Genomic DNA, 22,169 nt, shown 5'->3' on the forward strand with positions numbered 1-22,169 from the left:
TTTTTTTCTCAGGGTCTGCTAGGCCACAGTGACACAGCTGAACAGCTTCCAAAGTAGAAAATAATTTTCTCTCAAGGGAAAGATGTCTGGTGAAAATTAATTTATTTCTAAGTGTCAGTGAAGTAACCCAGAATACTAATTACTAAAACCAGATTATTAATGATCAGCATGAGCTTCTGCCAGCACTGTCTCCAGAGTGGTGTGAGGAGCAGCTCATAAGCACTGGGGATCAAAATTGTTTAAGAAGCCAAACCTGGTCCAGCAGGAACTGGGCTTTGAGACTGAGCAGAGAACATTTCCTGCCATGTAAACAGACACTCTGTACCTGTGTCTTCACTGTGCTCTTTCCAAAGGACTTCAGTTTTCCTTAACACCTTCCATCAGCTGCTGTTCTGCCCAGCCCCTTCACACGGCAGCAGCCAGAACCTCTCACTGCTGGCAGGCTGCTAGCTCCACTGATGCATCTGGGAGAAGTTACAGTAAGAGAAGAGGAGGTTGGACTGCTGCCCAGAGCTCTCCAGCAGGATGAAAACATTCTGGCCTACGTTTTTAGGCACATACAGCCTCAACTCGTAGGTGCACAGAACTGGAAAAGAGGGAGTACATCAGAGTTTGTGCAGCAGGGCTTGTGAGCACACACTCAGCAGCATTGCTACAAGAATCACCACATGCAAAACAGATAAAGACACAGATTTAAATAGAAATATATTTCCATCTCAGAAAATCTTAACTGAGAAAGGAACAAAGCAAATGAGTTATCTACTTTGCAGCTTAGCGAAACACAGGAGCCTGATGTGGTCTCCTTCTCCTATAAATTAGGCAGCAAAGTAAAAAGGCAGCAGGAATTTCAGAGTTCAGACTGTAAAAGCCTTTTTACAGACAAGAATGGCAGAACTTCCAGTTAAACAAAGGCACTCTCATCTGCAATGCTGATGTCCTTTTATTTCCACCACCACGAGTCTCTTCTTATTCCTCACCAAGGAGAATCTGGTAGTCACTTTGCATCACAACATCTCTGAAAGACACCTAGAACTGTAAAATGAGACAGAGTAAGAAGGAAAACATGTTTGTGATGTCCTTCACTTCTGCCTCAGGCAGGTCTTTCTAAGGACATCAGCCACCCAACTGCCATTAATACCACCTACATCTGATTCATTTCCAGTCTGTCCCAGCTAACAAGTACAGTATTTCCCACTCTACAAATATACCGGTACCAAAAACTCTATGTTTAGCTTTTTCTACATTATTTCAGAGTCACAGAATGGCCAGGGTTGGAAGGGACCTCAAGGATCACGAATCTCCAACCCCCTGCCACATGCAGGACCACCAACCTCCCCATTTAATACCAGCCCAGGCTGCTCAGGGCCCCATCCAACCTGGCCTTGAACACCTCCAGGGATGGACGGGGCATCACAGCCTCTCTGGGCAGCCGTTCCAGCACCTCACCACTCTCATAGTAAAGAGCTTCCCCCTGACATCCAACCTAAATCTTCCCTCCTTCAACTTAAAACCTTTTCCCCTTGTCCTGCAGTTATCAACCCTTTCAAAGAGTTGATTCCCCTCCTGTTTGTAGGCTCCCTTTAGGTACTGAAAGGCTGCAATGAAGTCCCCCGCAGCCTTCTTTTCTCCAGGCTGAACAAGGCCAGCTCCTCAGCATGTCTTCATAGGGGAGGTGCTCCAGTCCCCTGATCATCTCTGTGGCTCTCCTCTGGATCGTCTCCAACAGCTCCATCTTTCTTGTACTGGGGGCTCAAGACCTGGTTGCAGTACCCCAGATTGGGCCTCACGAGAGCAGAGTAGAGGGGGACAATCACCTCCCTGTCCCTGCTGGCCACCCCTCTTCTGACAGAGCCCAGGATACCAGTCGCTTTCTGAGTCGCAAGGTCACACTGCTGGCTCATGTTAAGTTTTTCATCCATCAAGACCCCCAGGTCCTTCTCTGCGGGGCTGCTCTCAAAGGAAAATGATCTTTTTTCATATTTTTTTCCTATTTCTGCTAAGTGCATACCTGCTCAATATTTAAAGGCCATTTCAATATTCAGACATGCTGTACCCACCGTCAGTCCGGAGAATACGGGACGGACGGATGTGAAACCCGGCTGCGCTGCGAGGGCGCCGCCTGGCGGTGGTGCGGCACAAGTGCAGCCGCAGTGCGAGCAAACGCACACGGCCAGGGCGGACGCGGCAGGGAGACCCGACGCGGCTGTTACCATTGCCAAAGACCGGCACGCGGTAACCGCCACCATGTAAGGTTACATTGAAGGGTATGAGAGAGGGCAAGGAACTGCAGCAGAAGAGCTACTGCTTCCCTCAACGCAGATCCACTTACAGACGTGCGATCAGTTCCCCTGAAGTCAATCAAGTTGTTGGAAGTAAGTGTGGAAGCAACAGAGATCAGACTGCGACCTGCAGGCTGTCATTGTGAATCCCATCTGACGGCATTCCTTTAAAACAAGGTTACATGAAAGCCTGTTACTAAGTGACTTGCTTTTAGATGCTGATTTACTCACTTTCACCAGATCCCTTTTGCCCATAAAACACTTTGTGTGTGTATCAGCTAGAGATAACACTCACACTGCCTGGTTTCACAGGGGCTTTGGATAATTGCTCTTTGTCCATTTTTGAAAGCACAAATGGAAATACCCAGTCACTTCTAAGAGCTTTTTTGCCACGTGAAATGTGTTCTTTCACTTTTATAGTCCAACTCAGACTTCACAAACTAGAGATAAAGGACATTTAGGACTTCGTACCTTCCGTGTTCTGCAGCACTCCTCCTCACCCGTGGATAGTGTCCATCACAGTATTCGCGTTTGTTTTGCTCATGGTGCCTCTGTTCACATGGATGGATGCTCAAGTTAAGCATCTGACTGCAAGACCAAGCATTTCTTCAGCTGTTATTACGTGACACTGAGGTCAGGGAGGACCTAAGAAATACACAGAGTACATTCCAAAGCAACAGAGGTGTTCCTTAAGTGGAGATAGGGAATTAATTAATTGTGGAATGACACAGCGTCAGGAAAGGAAGAAAGAACTTTGGCTACTGTAAATTTTAAAATATAGAAAAAGAACACTGATGCCAAAGGAAACTGGCCTTTGAAATCAATAAAGATCCTTTTAATAACCCAACCCCAAATCTTGCAACCTGTCATTTTATGATATAGATTAGTAGGGACAGAAAAACAACATCTTGCAAAGATTTAAACTTGTCTTGAAAGAAATAGGAAGTTATCAGCTGATGTTTTGATGAACAGGCAATTTTAACGTAATTTCTCAAAGCCCGTACCTTGCCAACTGCTTGAATCAACTAATTACCTAATTTAATCTACTTGAAACAAAGAAGATTGAGGCTTGAATCCCTTCTTACTCAATCAGAACTGAGTATCAGGACTGATTTACGTTACCTTTTAACTTGCATACGTAAATCAAAGGAACTTCAGGCTCCACGACCTTTATCTAAGCAGTTACCAGGAGGAGGAAGTAGTAAAATACTATAAACAGCACTGACTAAAAGCATGATCACTCTAGGAAAAGTCCAAAATAAATATTATTACAGTTATAGAAGCTTCATCTTCATTATGTTTAGGTTAAATTGGTCTTTTATATCTCAAATACTCAAAATTTCCACTGAGGCTTTTAACATCCAACCCCACTGTTCCATAAATGTTTCTTGATGCATACTGTGCATCCGTACTTGCAAATCAGGCTTCAAGCTTACCACCCATTACAGGTTCCAAGGTGGAGAGCACTGCCTTGCCTACAGAAATGGCAAAATGATGGATTTCTATACTTTATCAATTATTTCAGTGAGCATAACATATTTCAGCCTTGAAAGACCAAGGTTTACAGTTATTGGAATGATGACTAGAATGGAAGTGAATGTGCTTAGCCCACAAATTCTCAGAGCACAACAAAATGCGTCAAAAGTTTTAATAGTTATGACTTTGATACAGAAGCCATGTAAGTGACAGAGCCCTTCTATTGACTGTTAGAACAGTAATACATGTGTGATTGTCTTCAGGCCCCAGTACCTAAACAGTACTGGAATTAAAAAAAAAAAAGAACAAATATAGCTGATTTCCAGCTGGAGAGGAAAGAGAAATACTGAGCTGCTTTCATGCACTTTATGGGAAAGATTGCATAGCTGGTTTAGATAGAAAATGTCTTTTTATGTCCTCAGTAATAGTGCTGTGCTTCTTTAATTTCTTCATGGATTATAGATGATCGTATTCTTCTATTCAACGTTATCAGACCACAGAATGAGTACAATGCAAGACTCCCTCTGAGAACAAGGACACAGTCTCAAAGTTTCTCTTGGGAAGAAACGAATCACATATGCAGTAATCATATCCAAAATGCAAACATTTCAAGTTTCATAAGGACGTGACAATCCATAAAATATTAGTTGAAGGTAAGCACCAAACCCAGCAACTGCCATTTCAGTGACTGAAGGGCAAACCCGGGATGTGGTTGTCTTCAACACTGGGAATTGGATCTTGACTGCTGTCCTTTCACATAAGATAATTTCCATGCAAGATCCCCAGCTGTACAACACAGTGATAGAGGCATCTCATTATTTAAGGCCCATGCTTTTTTTTTCTTGGAGAAGTCACCCAAGCTAATCGCGTTTTTCTTTCTTTTTTTTTTTTTTTGCTTGTAAGAGCAGTATTAAATATCCATAAATACAAAAAAATTGTGGAAATACCTTTAGTAACATTGTGATTCTGTCTGTTAAAAAAAAAGAAAAAAGAAAAAGAGTAGCCACAACCCAGCAATCAGCCATCTTTGCCAGAACGCCAGCAGTGAAGATAAAAACGTGACTGTTCCAAACATCCTGCGGATGAAATGAAGCTTCTCTCTCTATGCAGACCAGAATCATTTCAGTATTTTTTGAGTTCTAAGAAGCCACAAGGAGAGGACAGAAGCCCCCAGAGCGCCTGAGATTCAGAAAGGCTGGACTGAAATCATTCTGACAACACTGGCTCACACACAGTTCTTCAGATTCTTATGTGGAAAGTACTGCAAAGGAAGCAAAAATATTAAGAGATATATAAATATTTATCACTACGTGCAACATTCTCCTCAGAACACACACAGAAAGGTGTTCTGTAAAGATTCAGGATCTCTGCCCTCTTGTTCTCTCTCCTAGTAAGGACATTTGAGAAAGCAAAAAAACCTGAAGTGCATTTCCATTGACACTGAAGTATTTCAAGATAAAATGCATTCCTAAACCGACTAAATTTTACTCCCAAAAGCACCATCATCCTTTTTACAGGATATCTAACAATTAGGAAGATCAAGCATAAAAAATGAATTGGTATTAGAATTATGATAAGATGAGGAGTGACAGCATTTAAAGGATTTCTCATTTTGAAAGCAGATCTAATAGCTTCCAGCCCTTGCTTTATCCAAAGTCCATCATTTGGACAGGGAGATATTTTTTAATTTTCAGTCCTAAGTTGTTGATAAAGGTATTAATGGGCTGATAATAAAACTACACCTTTCCTTTTGAAATGCAGCTCTACCATTTGATCTGCAAAATTATTTTTGTGGACAGTTCTTTACTTAATGTAAGAAATTACCTATGGAAGCTACTCCAAAAGCAAGGAATGCTGATATTCATACAGAGGTTGAGCTCTTGACAATGACCAAAAGTCAATCTGCAGGCCTGCCATCTCAGCTACTCGACTTTAACAGTGAAGAGACTTCATATTTATCCCCCAAATTACTACCATTTTGTTGTGATGGGAACATTCTCACTTTTCTTCTGACATACAATAGTACAATATTTACTTGAGGAAACTTCCAGAAAACTGCTACTGATCAAGCCTCTGGTGCAACCTATCACAGCATTAACAAAGGCCACTTAGTATCTAACACAGGAAATCAGAATCTGACAGGGCAAAGTGTTGACTTCACATTCAGTAAGCAGAAGGTTGAACCAAGCAGCTGCTAAATCTGCAGTAGTGATGAGGATACAGGATGGTGATACCACTCGAAAAACAAAACTAAGGTAACTTTTTGGTCTTTCAGCATTATCATACCAGCAGTATCATCTCCACAATTTCTCCAAACAGCAGTAATTCAGCTCTTCACGACGCCATTTTACAGACTGTGTCTATGTTTTACTGCAGTTGAGCTGCAAGCATTTCTCAAACGTGCTGTCCTTATTTGCAAAGTATTGTTCTGTGAATTAGATTCTGTAATTAAAAGGACTTTGCAGACTGAGATGGCAAGCTTAGGTAAGTCAGAATGCTCCCTTGAATCACGTAAAGTTCAATTAGCCTGTCAGAAAGAAAGAATGCTGTTTAGAATAACCCTCTCTCTGTGTGTAAGAGAGTAACCACGGAAATTCAGAGGTACTGATAATATTTCTTTTATATAAAAGAGTTTATTCTACAACAAGATTATGTACAAGGACATACTGATAACATCCTCAGAAAAGATCAGATTTAGTGCAGGAAAGACGTAGACAAAAATTTGTGGTGCAGATCTCAGAGCTGCAAATGTGCTCAGTTTTTAGAAATGAGCTAAAGCTAGAAACTAGGGCTGGAAACCTCAGATCTTTCTGTAATAGAATAAAGAATAAAACAAGAACGACTGCTTATTTTCTGATTCATATGCCAACTGCAGAATATAGACTTATCATTTACATTGCACATTGTCTCCTTCTCCAGGACAGTTAAAATCCACAGTTAGACAAGGCATTTCTGTTAACTACTTGCCAGCACAGCAAGCCTTCTCTCAGGCTCTCAGGAAGATTGACATACGTGAAGAGAAACCTCCATCTTCTGAAATTATTTGATTAGAGGGCCAAGCAGAGCACTGGATTAAATCAAGTGTCAATTGACTTATTTATTGGATATACAGCAAAGCAAAATGTTTCCCAATTGCACTTAGGCCGTTGCACAGCATTTGGGTTCCTAAGCAGATCAAACTAGGCAGATAAAGGTGATGTTTCCCTTGCTAAGTCCAAGACTATTTTTGTATTTCTGGGTATCATTCTGAACTTTGAAAATTACGGATTTTACTAATAAGAAAACACTGATAAAAGTGATTTCTTGCTACTGTTTTCTCACTAATAATCTCCTGCCAATTTGTCACTAGCTCTGATTTTAGTCTTTAGGAACTAGATCATCTGCACTTTAGAAAAGGTCTTACAGAATGCACAGAATCTAAGACATAGTTGCTACCCCTTCAGCTTTGGATAGGACAAGAATCAGGATATCAGCTGTTACAGGAGTAAAGGCCCACATAGTTCAGAATAGCATATTTACAATGACATCTTTTTGTTTCATATGTTGTCTCACTGCTCAGGTTTGTCAGCTCCCAGGTGTTACTAATGCCATATTCTTCTCAAGCTCCATTTCAGATTGTTATAGTACGTTTCACCCTCAGGCCTTCGAATAAGCTTAAACTTCCATGATGATTTATAAACCAATTTCCTGGGGAAAATGTAACCAGTCTTGTAGAACAGAACACTTCGCTAATGCCAGTCCAAATGCTTCCATTGCACTACAAGCAGCTTCTAAATGATAACAATTTTGAAACCTACTGAAATCAAATTTTCTGAACTAGTTATAACTTATTCAAGCTTCCAGAATAACAGTCAAAAATGCATATATATCTACCTTGGTCAACAATGAGCAGTGTCTTCTTCTAGCTTCTACAAAAAGTCAACATCAGCAGCACAAATCAAGCAACAAACAAGAGCATTTTCATTTGCCTGACAACAGCACAAACCTTGCAAAGGTTGTCTGTAAGGGATTAAACCTGAACAGCATCATAAACAAAGGAAGCGGTGACATGAGGAAAAAAATCAGTCAACCTACAATGGGTGAACTTGAGCTCCTATCAAGTACAAGCCTGGATCATGGTGTCAAAATTAATGCCTGCTGCATGCATTAAGTACATATAACTGTACTGCAGCTCAGAAAAAATAAAATAAGTGCTCCAAAAATGGAGTATGCAAAGGAAAACCTTTGAAGATTCCTATCAATAAGGCAAAGAAGATATTCTTCCTCAGTAATGGGATTTTACATTTGAATAGAACATATTATAAAAGTTTCCCATGTTTGCCAAAAGTCAGGCAAGCACGAGACTCATTTAGCAAAATAAAGAAGATGTAAGATGATGTAAAGTTGTATGACATGTGTTGTATGACAAATGGTTTTGCAGAGAACACAGGTTGAAGCAGTGGCAAAGCCACAGGTTTCTACCTTGCATCCTAAGCTTCATACTCTTACAATGTGAAGAAGTGGCTCTTTGTACGGAAAAAAGGTAAAGAATAGACAATAAAGAATTTCTTTACTGCCAACAGAAACAACCTGAGATCTGCAAGATTACTTAACATTTTCTGCAGAATCACATAGTAGGCACCAATGTGGTATTCTAGGATACAGTATTCAGAAATGCTGATTGCCTACAGCTTCAAAACAAAGTCTCTGAGTACTATAGTTATCCAACATCTCCCATAGCTCATTAGCAACCAGCTCTTAAAAGCGACCATTGCTTTAATGCAAAGTGTCTAATTTTCAGAGCTGATGAGCTACTGAAAGTATTAATCAATAAGTACTCCCATTCCCTTGAAATTAAAGTTTGGAATGTATCCAGCTAGGCACAAAAAAAGGAGATATGCAAAAACAGATGAAATCACAGCTGTCTCTGGACATGGACAGGTTGGCAGTTCTCCCATTCATCTGCTAAAGACTTTCAAAAGGGACAATTTTACCAAGATGAAAAAAGGTTTTCATATCTTTTCACATCATAGCTTGCAAACTGCTTCTACAACACAGCAGTAAAATCAGTCATGGCACAGGAAACCTCTGAAACTACAGCTTCTGCTGACTCTTCACATCTGCCTTCTATTCTTCACATTTGATCTGTGCTATCTACCAGCTCTATAGGTACAGCACAGCCTTTTCGTTGAATAAATGAAATCCTACCTGATCCCAGCAGCTTCTATTCAGAAGACCAATCTGCAGAAAATGTTTGGGGCTTTTTTGCTATAAATACGTGCTAACAAAATATTACATATACTCAGTCCAATCTCACCATAATGATGACATATATCTTGTTCCAACAGAGTGCCTGTTGGTAAGTTTGATTAGTCAAGGAGTGCCTGATATATTTCTAATGTATAGAAGACATTCATATTGACTTTCCAGAATATCATCCTCAGATGCTGATGTTTCCTGGGACCCACAGGGACCTCATGCTTTACAGCAGAATCATTGCCTCACAATGTTTTTCCTTAGAAATGTAATTTATTGTAGAAAAAAAACTCTCCTGTATTTTTCAGGACATGTCAAAGTTCTTAATCACTATTAGCATCAAGATTATCAATCCAAATTTTAATCTACTTCAACTCAATTCTAACATTCAGTCTTATTTCCTATGGAAATAAGTCCATTTGACTGTGAGCTTTGGCAATCCTCTCCAGAAGCAGCCATGACATCTGTAATTTTGTTTAAAAATCAATACATAAAAATCGTGGCACACTGGATGGGTTCCTATGCAACAGGGACCCCTGTTTGAAAACTGTATGTGTTTGAGCTTCCAGAAGATGAAAATATATTCCTGAAAAATTCACACAGATACAGACATAAAAAAAGGAGGGGATAACTGAGTCATTTTGCTCTTAGTCTTAAGTTAGGACAGAACTGGAATAGGCTCTGGAGAATTAAATTGAGTTAGGGTAAGAAGACATCCTCCAGGCTCCTCAGCAAAACTCAGTTCTCTTATGCCTGATATTTCTTACACTACGCTACACAGCCAACAGCCAGAAAGAATACCTGAAAATAGGCAAAGTGACAATCCTTGTCTCCATACCTGAGAAAGTCCGGTGCTTTGGAAATCATGTTTTCAAAATCTGCAAATCCTAATTTGCCATCACCATCCATGTCAGCTTCTTCTATCACTTTCTCACAAACCAGAGTGATTTCTTCTGCTGTTAGCTCTTCTCGGGTCAGCTTATTGAGGGTTTGTTCCAGGTCTGCTTTACAAATGAAGTTATCTGTGTTAAAATCTGAAGAGTAAAAGAAGCAAAGAAAAGATCACTGGCAACTCTCACATTTATTTTCAGCAAAGACATACAAAACTATCTCAGTACATTACCATAGATCTTAAAGGCATAGATAGCTTTGAGCTCTCTGGGAGCCATTTCACTGAGCACAGAGAACATGTCCACAAAATCATTGAAGCTGAGGCTCCCCTCTCCATCTTCCGAGAAAGATTCCACAATTCTTTCCTTAAAGGGATTCTCCTGTAAATACAAACCTTTTATTACTTAAAACAAATAAAAAAAACAGTAACACCTATTTGGAATATCAGCAAATGTGCATAAACCTTGCCAAACAAATAGTCATTAGTTGTTTGAAGATCTCTTCTTGCAGATAACTTTTTTCTTCCAAAATGCATCCAAAAGCTTACATTTGCTTACATGGCACAAAGTGTCAGTAAAGCATGCTGCTGCACAGTACTGCTTCTTGCCTAGATTTTCTCTGCTCCATTGTTACTCATTTTCTCTATACTGGTGTTGACCTCAATTCTCTTGAGAGTAGACCTGCTTTATAAATGTTAGAAATAAAGGTACTAAGAGTGTGAACACCATTTGCATAAGATTGCTTCCTGACAAGCTGTCATACTAATAAAGTCAAGAGAATTACTGGTCCTGCATTATGAAGCTAGTAGATGCAGACTGGATGATAGCCAAAGAAACTAAGGAGAAAGTCAATGAAACAAATGGAGACTTTATACCTCTGCCAGCACCTGACCCAAGGCTGGAGGAATGATTACCGTTTATGAAAGCATTGTAAGAAGTAAGCATAGCTACCTATCTGCTTAATGCAGAACCACCAATGAACCATCCAACAAACAAGCCTGTTTATTAAGGATGTAGAATCACATCCCTAGTAGCATCCTGTAGAAAGGTCTTTCATTTTCACTGCTATAAAAAATATCCAACCTCTGGTTGAAATGAATCTGAATTCTAGAATTTTAAACTAAACTTCATCTCTTCAGAGATGATTCTAAGATCCTATTCCAGCACCTTACCAATGCAGTTGGTAACAATGCCACTCTCAAAAGGCAGTATCCTAAAACCATAAACACAAGAGCCAGCAAGCACAGAGAAGTTGCTTTACTGCTCTGAAGTATAAAAAAAAAAAGAAAGCTTTTACAGCAACAAAACAAGATCTTTCCATAGTAACAAAACAACGTATTTCCCACAGCTGTATAAAAACTAAGATGAATTTGCAGTTATTTCTATAAAATAGCTACAAATCAATTCAACTGACTGGGAATAGAACCCATGAACGTGATCTGAACTGCGAGGGGCACTGGGCCAAGGCTGTTCTACAGATCCTGTCTGAAGTCAAAGATGCCAATCAAAATACTGATCATTATGTTTCCAAATTTCCTTTGTGATTTCAATTGGACATCGTTATCTTAACTCTTCTTTTAAGCTGCTGCACATCATTAAAAGTTGTTGAATTTAACTTCAGAGACAGCTGTGTGTTAGTAGTACATAGCCCAGTTCTTGTAAGGTACTTTGATGTTTTACATTTACCATAATCAATAGCACAAGCCTATTGTGTTTGAGGACACAGCCTGGTAGAATCCAAATGTCTAGATTCTGTGATACACATTCTAATGAAGAATTCTAGCTAAGTTCCAGGAAAATCACCATTCCTTGAAAACACTGTAAATCTGCCTGTTCATACTAAGAGGTCATATCACAGACTTCTTAGCTGCAGTAATGGCCATGAAAGTTTTCCCGTGTCCTTCTTCATGAGTCAGTTACACGTTACATGCAACACGCCATTTTCCGCCCATTTTAATTTTAAGGATTCTCGTTAAAAGATCAGCATAAGAAACAATTGTGAGTTGTGGCTGTGCACATAAATAACATTTCAAAGAACATCTAGTTCCTGGAAAGCAGCATTCCTTTCTTCTTCAGGTGATTGGTCATGTGTGGACTCACTACTGGATGACTCCTTGCAGCCTGTTCCAAGATGCAATTACAGAGAAATGGAGAGGCATTTGGGTATAAGGCCTGGTTTGAAAAGGCCTGTCTTGCATCTAAGTACATTTGGCAAGTCAAACCACCCTGGAAATGTAAGAGCACATTTTGGCAGCCTTACCTGCTGCAACTTTGAGACACTTGCATAAAAAAGCTAAAAGGATTATTCACATCCTCAGAGCATACCTGATCCATTAGGAGACTGCAACTTAATGGCAGTGTAGGTCTCAACATACATTAACTACCTAATGAGGTGCCCCTGAGCCTCCAGTTTGCACTCCAGGACTCCCTTCCATGGTAGCATGGTAGCAATGGTAGTCTGCCAAAAGGCAAACAGCCATCCAACAGCACAATTGTGTCTGTCAATCTTTTGTGGGTAGCTGAGTTCTCAGAAATCAAATTCAGAATTGTAATTTCTTAGAACAATCATGAAGACCAGAGATTTTAGCACTCCTAAATGTCAAGATAACTCCAACCTTTCTGGCTGAGATAATGGCGAAGATTAAAGTTGTTTTAAAAGATAGCTAAAGTAGAAACCACAGAGTCATGGTCCCAAATGACAGACCATTAAGTCAGTCAATAATACATTAAAATTCTGCTGCATGGCTTACAGAGTGAACAACTTCACAATAAGAAACATTCCTACAGTCTTCAAAGGGTAAAGATTAACAACCTCACTGTGCTCTGAGCTTCATACACGAGGCTGAACTCACTGCTCAGATGAGAAAAAAATAGGCCAGTGAAAAATAAAATGCATCAGTGGGTACTGAAAAGAGTATCTGACTTGAGAGCTTGGAAATACCCCTGTCCTTGAATCTGTGAACACGGCATGGAGAGTTGCTCCAGAAAAAATGGTTGATTTTGTTGTTTCAATTGTTTTTCAGTGGTCAGCTTATCACCAAGACAAAGCAGGATTCAATTCGTCCCACTCTCTTCCTCAAAGCACATACATAAGAATGTATCTGTTAAACGTGTAAATATTAGGGAATGCTCAGTACAACAACAACAAAAAGTTAGAAATGCTATTGCTCTGATTTCTATAATGCTACATCACTCCCTTCAGAACTGACCCCATCAGAACTAGGCGTCATGGCAACAGCTATAAACTGACAGCTTAGAGGCAGCCCTGAATAACAAACAAGGATCACACAGATGCAAATATCCCTATCAGCAGTGAATATCAGACCCAGGACTTCCTTGTTCCAAGTGCCAGCCATGAGCTCACTAAGTACACTATGGTTGCATAAGATGAATTAACTACTTGACATGTTAGAGGCCTTGAAAATACCAGCAATGAATTAAAAGGACCTGGGTATATTTCTTAAGTAACTCTTTGCCAAATGCATCTCTAAAATCTAAATGAAAAATAAAATCTTTCCTCATATTGATTCCTTTCCTTTAACTTTCTCATATTGTGTGTCCTCAGGCAGTATATCTGTAGTTTACACAATGGAAAGTATTAGTTTACCTTCACAGATACTTTTCACATCCTTTCTGTAATTTCATTACCTCTGCTCCAAAGAGCACAGATTAAGGTTCCATCATATTTAAAGGAAAAGACATGGGGGGGAGGGAGCAATGGGGAAAATGATACTGTTCCTTCATAGATCGTTTTCCTTCAAGTACTAATTGTTTGAGAAAGAACCCTTTTACAACAGAAAACCTACATTTGTCTTGTTAAGAAGCTTTTTCCATCCTCTTACAATAAAAATGAGGCAGAAACGATGAAGAACTATTACAGCTAAAACTCAGCTGTTTTGCAGACTGCTGATGTTGAAGCCTCTTGAGATAATTCTTGTAAAAGCTATCTTCTTAACTGTTGCCTTTTCTAGTTAGACAGCTGTATTTCTACATATTTTTAACGCACCATCACATCTATTCTGGCGTAAGGACTCAGAACACAATATGATAAATCATGGTGACTAGTTTTCTAACAAAAAAAAAGCCAGGCTGGATGTGGCTCTGGCAGCCTGGTCTGGTGGTTGGTGACCATGCACATAGCGCAGGGTTGGAACTCGATGGTCACTGTGGTCCTTTTCAACCCAGGCCATTCCATGACTATGAATACTATCGCTGTCCTCGTGCCAGAGGTTGTAGTCAAATCTTACCATGTGGTTTGTTACTCACACCTTGCTCTCACTTCCACCAGAGGTGTGAAAAAAAACATACCATGTACATGACACTGTGTGTCCTCTTGCCTCACCCATTTCTCAATCATCTTGCAGCTTGACCAATTAATTTCAAGCACAGTATCCTTTCAGTACAAACTATGTTTTAGAAGTAAGATGTTGCAAATAAATCCGAAACAATTCTCCTTAGGTTAAGATAACTAAGCCAGAGAGGCTGAGCAGTCACTACAAAATGCTTCTCAGTTTTACATCCGCATAAACTGGCCTTCACTTTGGGATTTTCATGCAAGTGACACTAGCAGAGATGCCCAAGTACACAAAGCAGTCTGCAAAGCACTGCTTAAAATCACAGGAAATGGTTTTATTTTACTTCAAAGCAGCATGCATGCATTCATGCTCAAACCCATAAAAAATAAGGTGCAAACTTTGATTCTGAAAGGTGACCAATTCACTGTTCCCTGTGTGTCCTTTCTTCCTCCTGACTGATTCCTGTGCCTGCTGCTCATTCTGTTTCAGTCGTGTGTGGATTTATGAACTACCTCACTCACCACTGCAGTGAATGACAAGGCCTGTGAGGATCAATGAAGTCAGAGCACGAGACAAAAGTGGAAAGCAGCAGACTGTAAAGTGAGCGTAGCAAAAATCGTTCCCCTCCAGAAAGCCCTTTTATAACCTACTCTACTCTTGACACAAAGACTGCTGCATCACCAGATACCAGCTTGAAGATTCTGTTAGGGACGTATACACCACAGTGACGATGGCCACACGTGCACTTCTACAGATCATACGTGACCTCTATGATCAGCCTACATTCCTACATCCAGCTATGAAAAAATGACAGAGACAAGGCAAGTGAAATCAGCTTTGTTTTGAAACAATCTTCCCTTGTTACATGGCTTCACACTGAGCAGCTCATACTGTTGCCACATATTTGCAGTATTAATTACTGTAATCTCAGCTATGCTTATATACTCATTAATTTAGTAGATATATTTGCCCGTGTAACCACAATGGTCAAAATTAGAGAACAGAAACTACAACAAAACAGTTGGAGTAAACTAGATCTGCTAACTTCAGTGTAATGGTAGACCTAATCAACTTAAAGTATCTGCCCCTTCTTTACTTATTTATCGCTTGCCCTGACTTTCAACTTAAGAACCATGAATTAGTGAAAAATTCATTACCAATTTAAGTAAGTTCTTCTTTGAAACATAGGTATCATATTTAAATTCACCCTGGCTCAAAACATTAATGCGTGAAGTAAAGATGCTTCTTTATACTAGCAGAATCTAATTTAGAAAAGTGCATTATTGATTCTATCCATTTGTCAGAATCTGCAGTGGTATTGAGCTGAACATTGCCAGTAACTAGAAGTGTAATGTGCATATGAAAAAAGCCAGGTGCATTGAAATTATCACTAATTTTATTAAAATTCAATAGACATTTAGTTTGTTTGTTTCTATTTTGGGATTCAAACATCATTTTAGTCTTTGTCTTGATGAGAAGTTACTCAAGAACCAACACTAACAATTTGTTTAGCAGTCTGGAAAAGTTGGAAAGGTTAAGGACCTTTTTTTTTTTTTTCCTTATTAACTACAGTAAATAACCACATTGCTTGGAAAATGAACTCTGCATGAAAGCCTTCTTTCTCCTCATCTGTATAGGAAATAGTAAAATCCATAGTGACCACAGCTGGTGCAGGTTTATGGCTGATAACCTTGCTGGCATTTTAAAATCCTGTACTGATAATATTTTGAAAGACACGGTGGGGCAGGGGAGGGAAGTAAGATCCATTATCTTCATTTGACTGTTATTTTACTGGAAACGAGCTCACTATGAACTCTTACAAACTCTGTTCCTGAAATGAGTGGTTAATCAGCAATATTTCTGAAGTCTTCCACATCTCTTGAGATCTGTGAGAGAATTATTAAATTTGACAGCAAATTTTGTCCTGTTGCTGGCATAAAATCAAGTTCAGTTTCCCTCATGATGTATTCTAAAGCTGGATCAGAAAGCTTCACAGACTTGAAGGGGTGCAAGAAGATCAATTTTGATCCACTTTAAATACACTTCTTTAATCTGTTCCCTTTACCACCTATGTTTGCTATGGCAGCAAGATACGCTCTTGTATCTGAAAATCAAATTATGGTTCAAAACGAAACTTACATTTTCTATCTCAGTTTAAACATTCTGCTGTCCTGCAAAAATAGCAGTTAATGTTTTCATGGAATCGATGGTTTCCTAAGTGTCTGATCCTGCATCAGTAAAGCAAATAAAACCACATGTGTGATTATCACTATTCACTGTCTTTTCTGAACTGAAGGCTGAAATCAACCTGTCTGGATTTCTCACAAAGCAAATACTGGCCATCTGGCAGTTAAGGGCTTCATAAGAGCTACATAACCGAGGCAGAGCAGTTCATATTGCATTACCAATGTCCTAGAGATTCAGGCTCAGTAATGAAATAAAACTTCAGAAACAGTGATCTTCCACACCAGAAGCACCAGTACAAACACCTAAGACACTAAAGCAGTGAATAAGACGTGACCTGCTAAAGAGAGATAAAACTACTTGCAACAGTGGGTGAGTGAATCAAAACCTCTTAAGGAAGATGGATTTTAATTACAAAGATAAAAATGCAAATTCAAGTATAAGCAAAAATAGCTGGCTAGTTGGCTTAATACAATCAAGGTACTCCCACAGTGCTGTGAAGCACAGGCTATTTTATCCTGCCAGGATAAATTGGAAAAATCCGATTACTTTACATTCACACAGGTAAGACCATTAGTTATTTGTGATACTGTATACTAATTTACACTTTCATATATGTCTGCCCATTCAACATGTCAGCATTTCAGTAAATAATCCTATTTCAACAAAAATAATCTTCATTTTGTCCTAGCTGGTAAGCATCATCTAATTGGCTCTTGCTTATTGCTACGAGTAAGTCCTTTTAATTAAATAATCTCAGACAAATCTCATAGGGACCTTAAAAATAAATTCATCTGGTCTATGGATTGCCTCTAAGGGGAAGAAAAAAAAAGTAGAACACAGCAACTATCATAATTATCAGTTCATCCAGATCACCAGCCTAATTCTAACTGGGAACCATAGCAGATAAGGGAAAGCATTTTCATAAAGGCGAGTACAACGGATATCTGGGAGACTTCCAGAGTTAGAGATCACACACAAATCATAAAACTTATCAGCAACTGTGGAATTCTGCTCTATAAAAGCACTCAAATCATTTTTTATGACATTCATGCTGTCTCCAGAATGTCTCGTGATAATGAGTTCCTCGATATTTTCACGTGCTGTGTCAGCCTTCTACCTGACAACTTCATGAAATACCTCCTTGTCCTTCTGAAAAGTAGTACATAATTGCTCTCTTTTCGTTCACCTGCTATTATTATTCAGCTGAATCCTACGAGGAAAAAGAAGGCTTAGAGAAAGCCTTGTAATTCCCAACTTTTATCTCCATTACCTATTTAACAATATGCATCATCATAGAGCCTGTGAGCTCAATTAAGTCTGCTTATGCTAGAAGAGCATAATTTTTGTTTAAACTCCAGCACCTACATGATTTATTAAATCTCATTCATTTCATTAAGATGAGCTGGGAAGGTCAGCTCTGTAAGCTGCAGAGGACAGAATTACACTGATACCCCTGGCAGTCAAGGACACAGACGATGCAAACAGCTGGTAAGGAACCAACCCAGAGCTGGACTGTTCAGCCTTAGGAGCTACATAGCTCTGGGAGTTCAACAGCTGCACAGCTCTCAACCAGTTGATGAAAAAAACATTTTATAAATTCTAGGAAAAGCCTGTATCACATCATAGGTTCCATTTCTGTAAGTATTTAAACAACAAAGAAGTACATACTCATTATATTCTTAAACTAAGCAATGCCAGTAAGGGAATCATTAGCAAAACAAGCCAGTCAAACCCACCGGCTTCTAAAGGACACTATATACAAAGTGGAAAGAGTATAAAACATAGGTTCATTTCCTCCTCATTTCCTTTACATTCTGTTCCAACTATCTATGCAAGAGAAACATCCACCTAAATATTTTCCCATTTCTGTGCCTGGCTACGCCCTAGAACAGTAACAGCAAAGGAAAGGCCTTGGTTGCCACACTGTTTCAAGGCACCAAATTTAATCGCAAAACCTCTGGCAGTCCATTTACAGAGCTAACAAGCTGCAGTTTGTAAGCAATTAGAAGCCTTACCTTTAGCTCAGGCATGTTTATTATAAGCTGCATAGGTAGTTTAACATCAGGATCCTTTGTATAGTCCATGGGCACAACGTTTGGTGCCATTTCATGGTACCGGCCATGCAACCTGTAAGCAAGTAGAAAAAAAAGCCAACTTAAATAAACAATTCAATTCACATGGTACAGAATCATGGAATCATAGAGTAATGTGAGATGGAAGGGATCCACAAGGATCACCGACTCCTGGCTTCACACAGAACCACCCAAAATCCAACCATCTTTCTGAGAGCATCATCTGAACACTCCCTGAACCCCATCAGGCTTCATGCAGTGACTACTTCCCTAAGGAGCATGCTCCAATGTCCACACACTCTCTTCAAGAAGAACCATTTCCTAACATTCAGTCTCAGCAATCAGACACAAATCCAGCTAATTGTTTCTTTTTAAGCATACAATGCTAAACTTGCCAAATTTCCATCTTTTTGAAAAGCTTTGATGCAGTATCCAGCATAACTCAATGTGGGTAACTGATTGAAAAACAACAGGAATCCCACAGCCTCCTTTGGAGTTCTGAGAAAGACATACATTAGTTAAATGTAGTGTTAGTTTAGCTTTCATGCAATCCATTGGTGATACTGCTCTCACACTTGGACAGAGCAAGTACCATGACCAATATGGGAACCAGCCCCAGGAGCCACCTCCCAGGAGCTGCCCTGATAGGCACTGTGCGCACTACTGTTCTGACACATCCCTCAGTAACATCAATTTCTAACTGGAAATGGTTTGCCATTAAACCCCTGTGCCAACAGCTCTAACTTTCTTCTGTTTCTGTTTCTTCTGTTCTTATAGAAGCAGACAGCACTTCAGATGACAATCTGAATTCATAAGTAATAGTGACCTGGCAGGGAAAGGCTTTGTGTTCTTTCACTCAGCGTGTCCCTGAACAGGAAGCATATCTGATAAAAACAAAGTGGCTTTGGCTCTCTGCCCTAGTCACAGAAACAGTTACATCTTATCAGAGGAGCAATGTAAGGTTTTACAGTGCTATTTAAATACAAACAGGTTGGAAAGGCTGCCATTTACCATAAACAGGCCATTGTGTATATTCATAAGCCCAGAGTCTGCAACCAGCCTCCCTGCCCTTGCGATGACTACAAATTCTGCACTACTTGCTTCTAGGAATTCTTGTGGATGCCTGCATCATTACTTTCCCATTCCTGGATGTGTTCCCTTTGTTGTCAAGACAGGTAACTCTGCACTGAGGATGCAGAGGAAAACCTGGTAGCATTTACTAGTGTTTTGCTTCCCACAGATGAGAATAAGAAGAGATTGTTGACATTGTAAAACGTTTTAACAGGCAGATGATGCCCTGTTCCTTCAGATATTGGTGTATGTTTAAGCTTAATGTACTAAACTCTGGAGTTAAAGCCATGATTCCCTAACAAACTGCTAACAAACTGCTAACAAATGAATTCAGCCCAAACCCAAACTACTGATCTCTTGCAGGCATTTCAGGTCTTCCCACTGACCCATCTCTCCAGCATAAGCACTAACTCTTAGGAAACTAAGTTTCAAGGAATTGATGAGAATAGAGAAGTTTCACAGCTCCTTGAGGGAGCTCACACAGTTGCAACACTAATGCTGCCTGTGCATTTATATCAAATTAATTCGCTACTGATCTTGGAGAGAAAGTCTAATTGTCCCCAAGGTCACCACTGGGTGTGTTAAGGTACAGGGAAGCTACTTGTGTAATGAGAACTCTGCTGAAAACAACAGACAAAAGCTTGTAATGGCTCACTGATTAGAAGGAAGTAAGCAGAGGCTTTAAAGCAGCCTTCCTAATGTATTTAATGTAACATCTCACCAAGTGTAGAGCTGCCTCCACAGTACTGGCCACTTGATTTATGTTATGAAGAAGAATTTCATTCAGGAATGTATCTATTCTATTTAATGCTAAAACAACATGAATGTATTCAATGCACACTCAACTTTAATAATACCACCCAAAAGACTAACTTCTGGATTGCTTTTGCATATTCACAGAAAATAAATAGCAGTGCAGCTTCACTGGCACAACGAAACAGAGCCAAGAGTGCCAGCAGACTGTCCAAGTAGATCAGAGGAGTTGTGGGTTGACCTGGCCCAGAAATCAACTATAGAGAATGGAATAAAAGAATTTCCACCAAAATCAAAGCTACTGCCTCTTGTTCAGATAGAAGGGTTACACAGAAGAGTTGTAGAACAGCTCCTGGTAATATGCAGGGAACTCTGTTTCAGAGACCAGAGCAGCACTGATGAGCCTCTCCATGGCCCTGCACTCAGCCCCTCTGAAAACAACTGCTATGAGCAAAAGCAACTGCATTTAAGACAGCACTGCACAGACTGCAGGGAAGAATGCATCGCGCTGAAGAAAAGACAGAGATGGGAACTTATTTACAATTGATGCTATAGTGCCCTGGTGATGCAAACTGCCAGGATACACACACTAGCAGGCTGTTGCCTTGAAGCTTATGGACACCACACAGAGCTGATCTCCACATGCAGCAGAGGACGAGCTCTGAAGGAGAACTGACCACAGAAAGCCTCTGCACAAGAGCAGGTCCTGGGCTGCAGCTGCAGGCCATGGAGAGGAGCCCACGTTGGAGCACCAGGTCTGGAGGAGCTGCTGCCTGTGGGGATCCATGCTGGACCACACTGTTCCTGAAGATTGGGATCCATGGTACAGAGCCATGTTAGAGACCAGGGCTTGAAGAGCTGTGGCCTATGGGCCACACAGAATCTGTTGGGGAAAGGCAGCATCCCGTGGGAAGGACCGATGGAGCAGGGAGGAAAATGAGAGGGAAGGAGCAGCAGAGAAGTGTTATAAACTGGCTGCTGCCCCTGTTCCCCTTCACTGCTCAGTGGGAGGTAGGGGAAGATGGGAGAGGGTGAAGGTGTTTTCAGTTTGCTTCTATTATCTCATGGCCTCTCATTATCTCAGTAGTAGTTGCCAATGAATTACATGAATCTCTTTATGCTCACTCTGTTTTGCCCATGACGATTATTGGTGAGCCATGTCCCTGTCCTTATCTCAACCCTTGAGACCTTTCCCACTGTATTTTCTCCCATTCTGCCAGCTTTTAGTTAATGTCAGGTGCTCTTTCATCTCTGCAATGCAAAATGAAGCAGTACAAATTCACTCAAGCCAATACTAAATAAATATCCTCCAAAAACACCTGCAGTAAAATAAAAAATTCTGCATGAGAAATGTCTTTGGGCATAGCTTATACCAATAAATTTATTCTAAAAGATGAAGTCATTAGGAAGACTTTGTCTTTCAATACATGTAAGAGTAAAAGCATTCACACAACTATATAAAGCTCAGTGCTTCTTGTCCTGTCACCACCGAGCATCACAGGGGAAAGTCTGGTTCTACTTTCTTCCCATCCTCTCCTCAAGTATTAGCACACATGGACAAGATTCCCCCAGGCATCCTCTTGGCTAGCTGAAATAATCCCTGCTCTGACTTCCCTCATAAGAGAGGCTCTCCAGTCCCTCCATTGTGCAGGAGGCACTTTGCCCAGCTGTCCCCAGTCTGTTCCACTCCCCTCCTGTACTGGAGAGCCCAGAACTGAACACAGTGCTACAGGCTCCATACAGGACAGTTACTCTCACCTGTGCCTAGCAAACCAGGTGCAACGTGACTGAAGTATTATAAAGGAAAACTTTATGACACAAAAGGTGTAGGTCATAAAGAATGGCCTAGATGTGTTTCATTCAGGGGGCTAAAGAAGCTTAACAACAGGAATAGAAACATAATTAACAAGA

At 40.2% G+C, this 22,169-nt stretch overlaps 1 protein-coding gene across 5 annotated transcripts in view; it reads right to left on the reverse strand.

Annotated features, from left to right (window-relative positions):
- Positions 1 to 3,913: 3,913 nt before the first annotated feature.
- The window catches only part of CIB2 (calcium and integrin binding family member 2), a 34,034-nt gene continuing 15,778 nt past the window's right edge, over positions 3,914 to 22,169 (reverse strand). The window contains exons 3-6 of one of the 5 annotated variants that reach the window (XM_052671539.1): positions 18,378 to 18,489; positions 10,114 to 10,261; positions 9,829 to 10,024; positions 3,914 to 5,016 (exon numbers count right to left, since the gene is read on the reverse strand). In XM_052671539.1, coding sequence (XP_052527499.1) covers positions 4,995 to 5,016; positions 9,829 to 10,024; positions 10,114 to 10,261; positions 18,378 to 18,489 — 478 coding nt within the window. In that variant the 3' untranslated portion in view covers positions 3,914 to 4,994. Of the gene's footprint in view, positions 5,017 to 5,675; positions 6,283 to 6,399; positions 7,526 to 9,828; positions 10,025 to 10,113; positions 10,262 to 18,377; positions 18,490 to 22,169 lie in introns of those variants that run through there. The other 4 variants (XM_052671537.1, XM_052671538.1, XM_052671536.1 and 1 more) reach the window with 4 other exon arrangements.

This window comes from Tympanuchus pallidicinctus, unplaced genomic scaffold, assembly GCF_026119805.1.
Source record: "Tympanuchus pallidicinctus isolate F22 unplaced genomic scaffold, pur_lepc_1.0 scaffold12, whole genome shotgun sequence".
Lineage (NCBI taxonomy): Eukaryota > Metazoa > Chordata > Aves > Galliformes > Phasianidae > Tympanuchus > Tympanuchus pallidicinctus.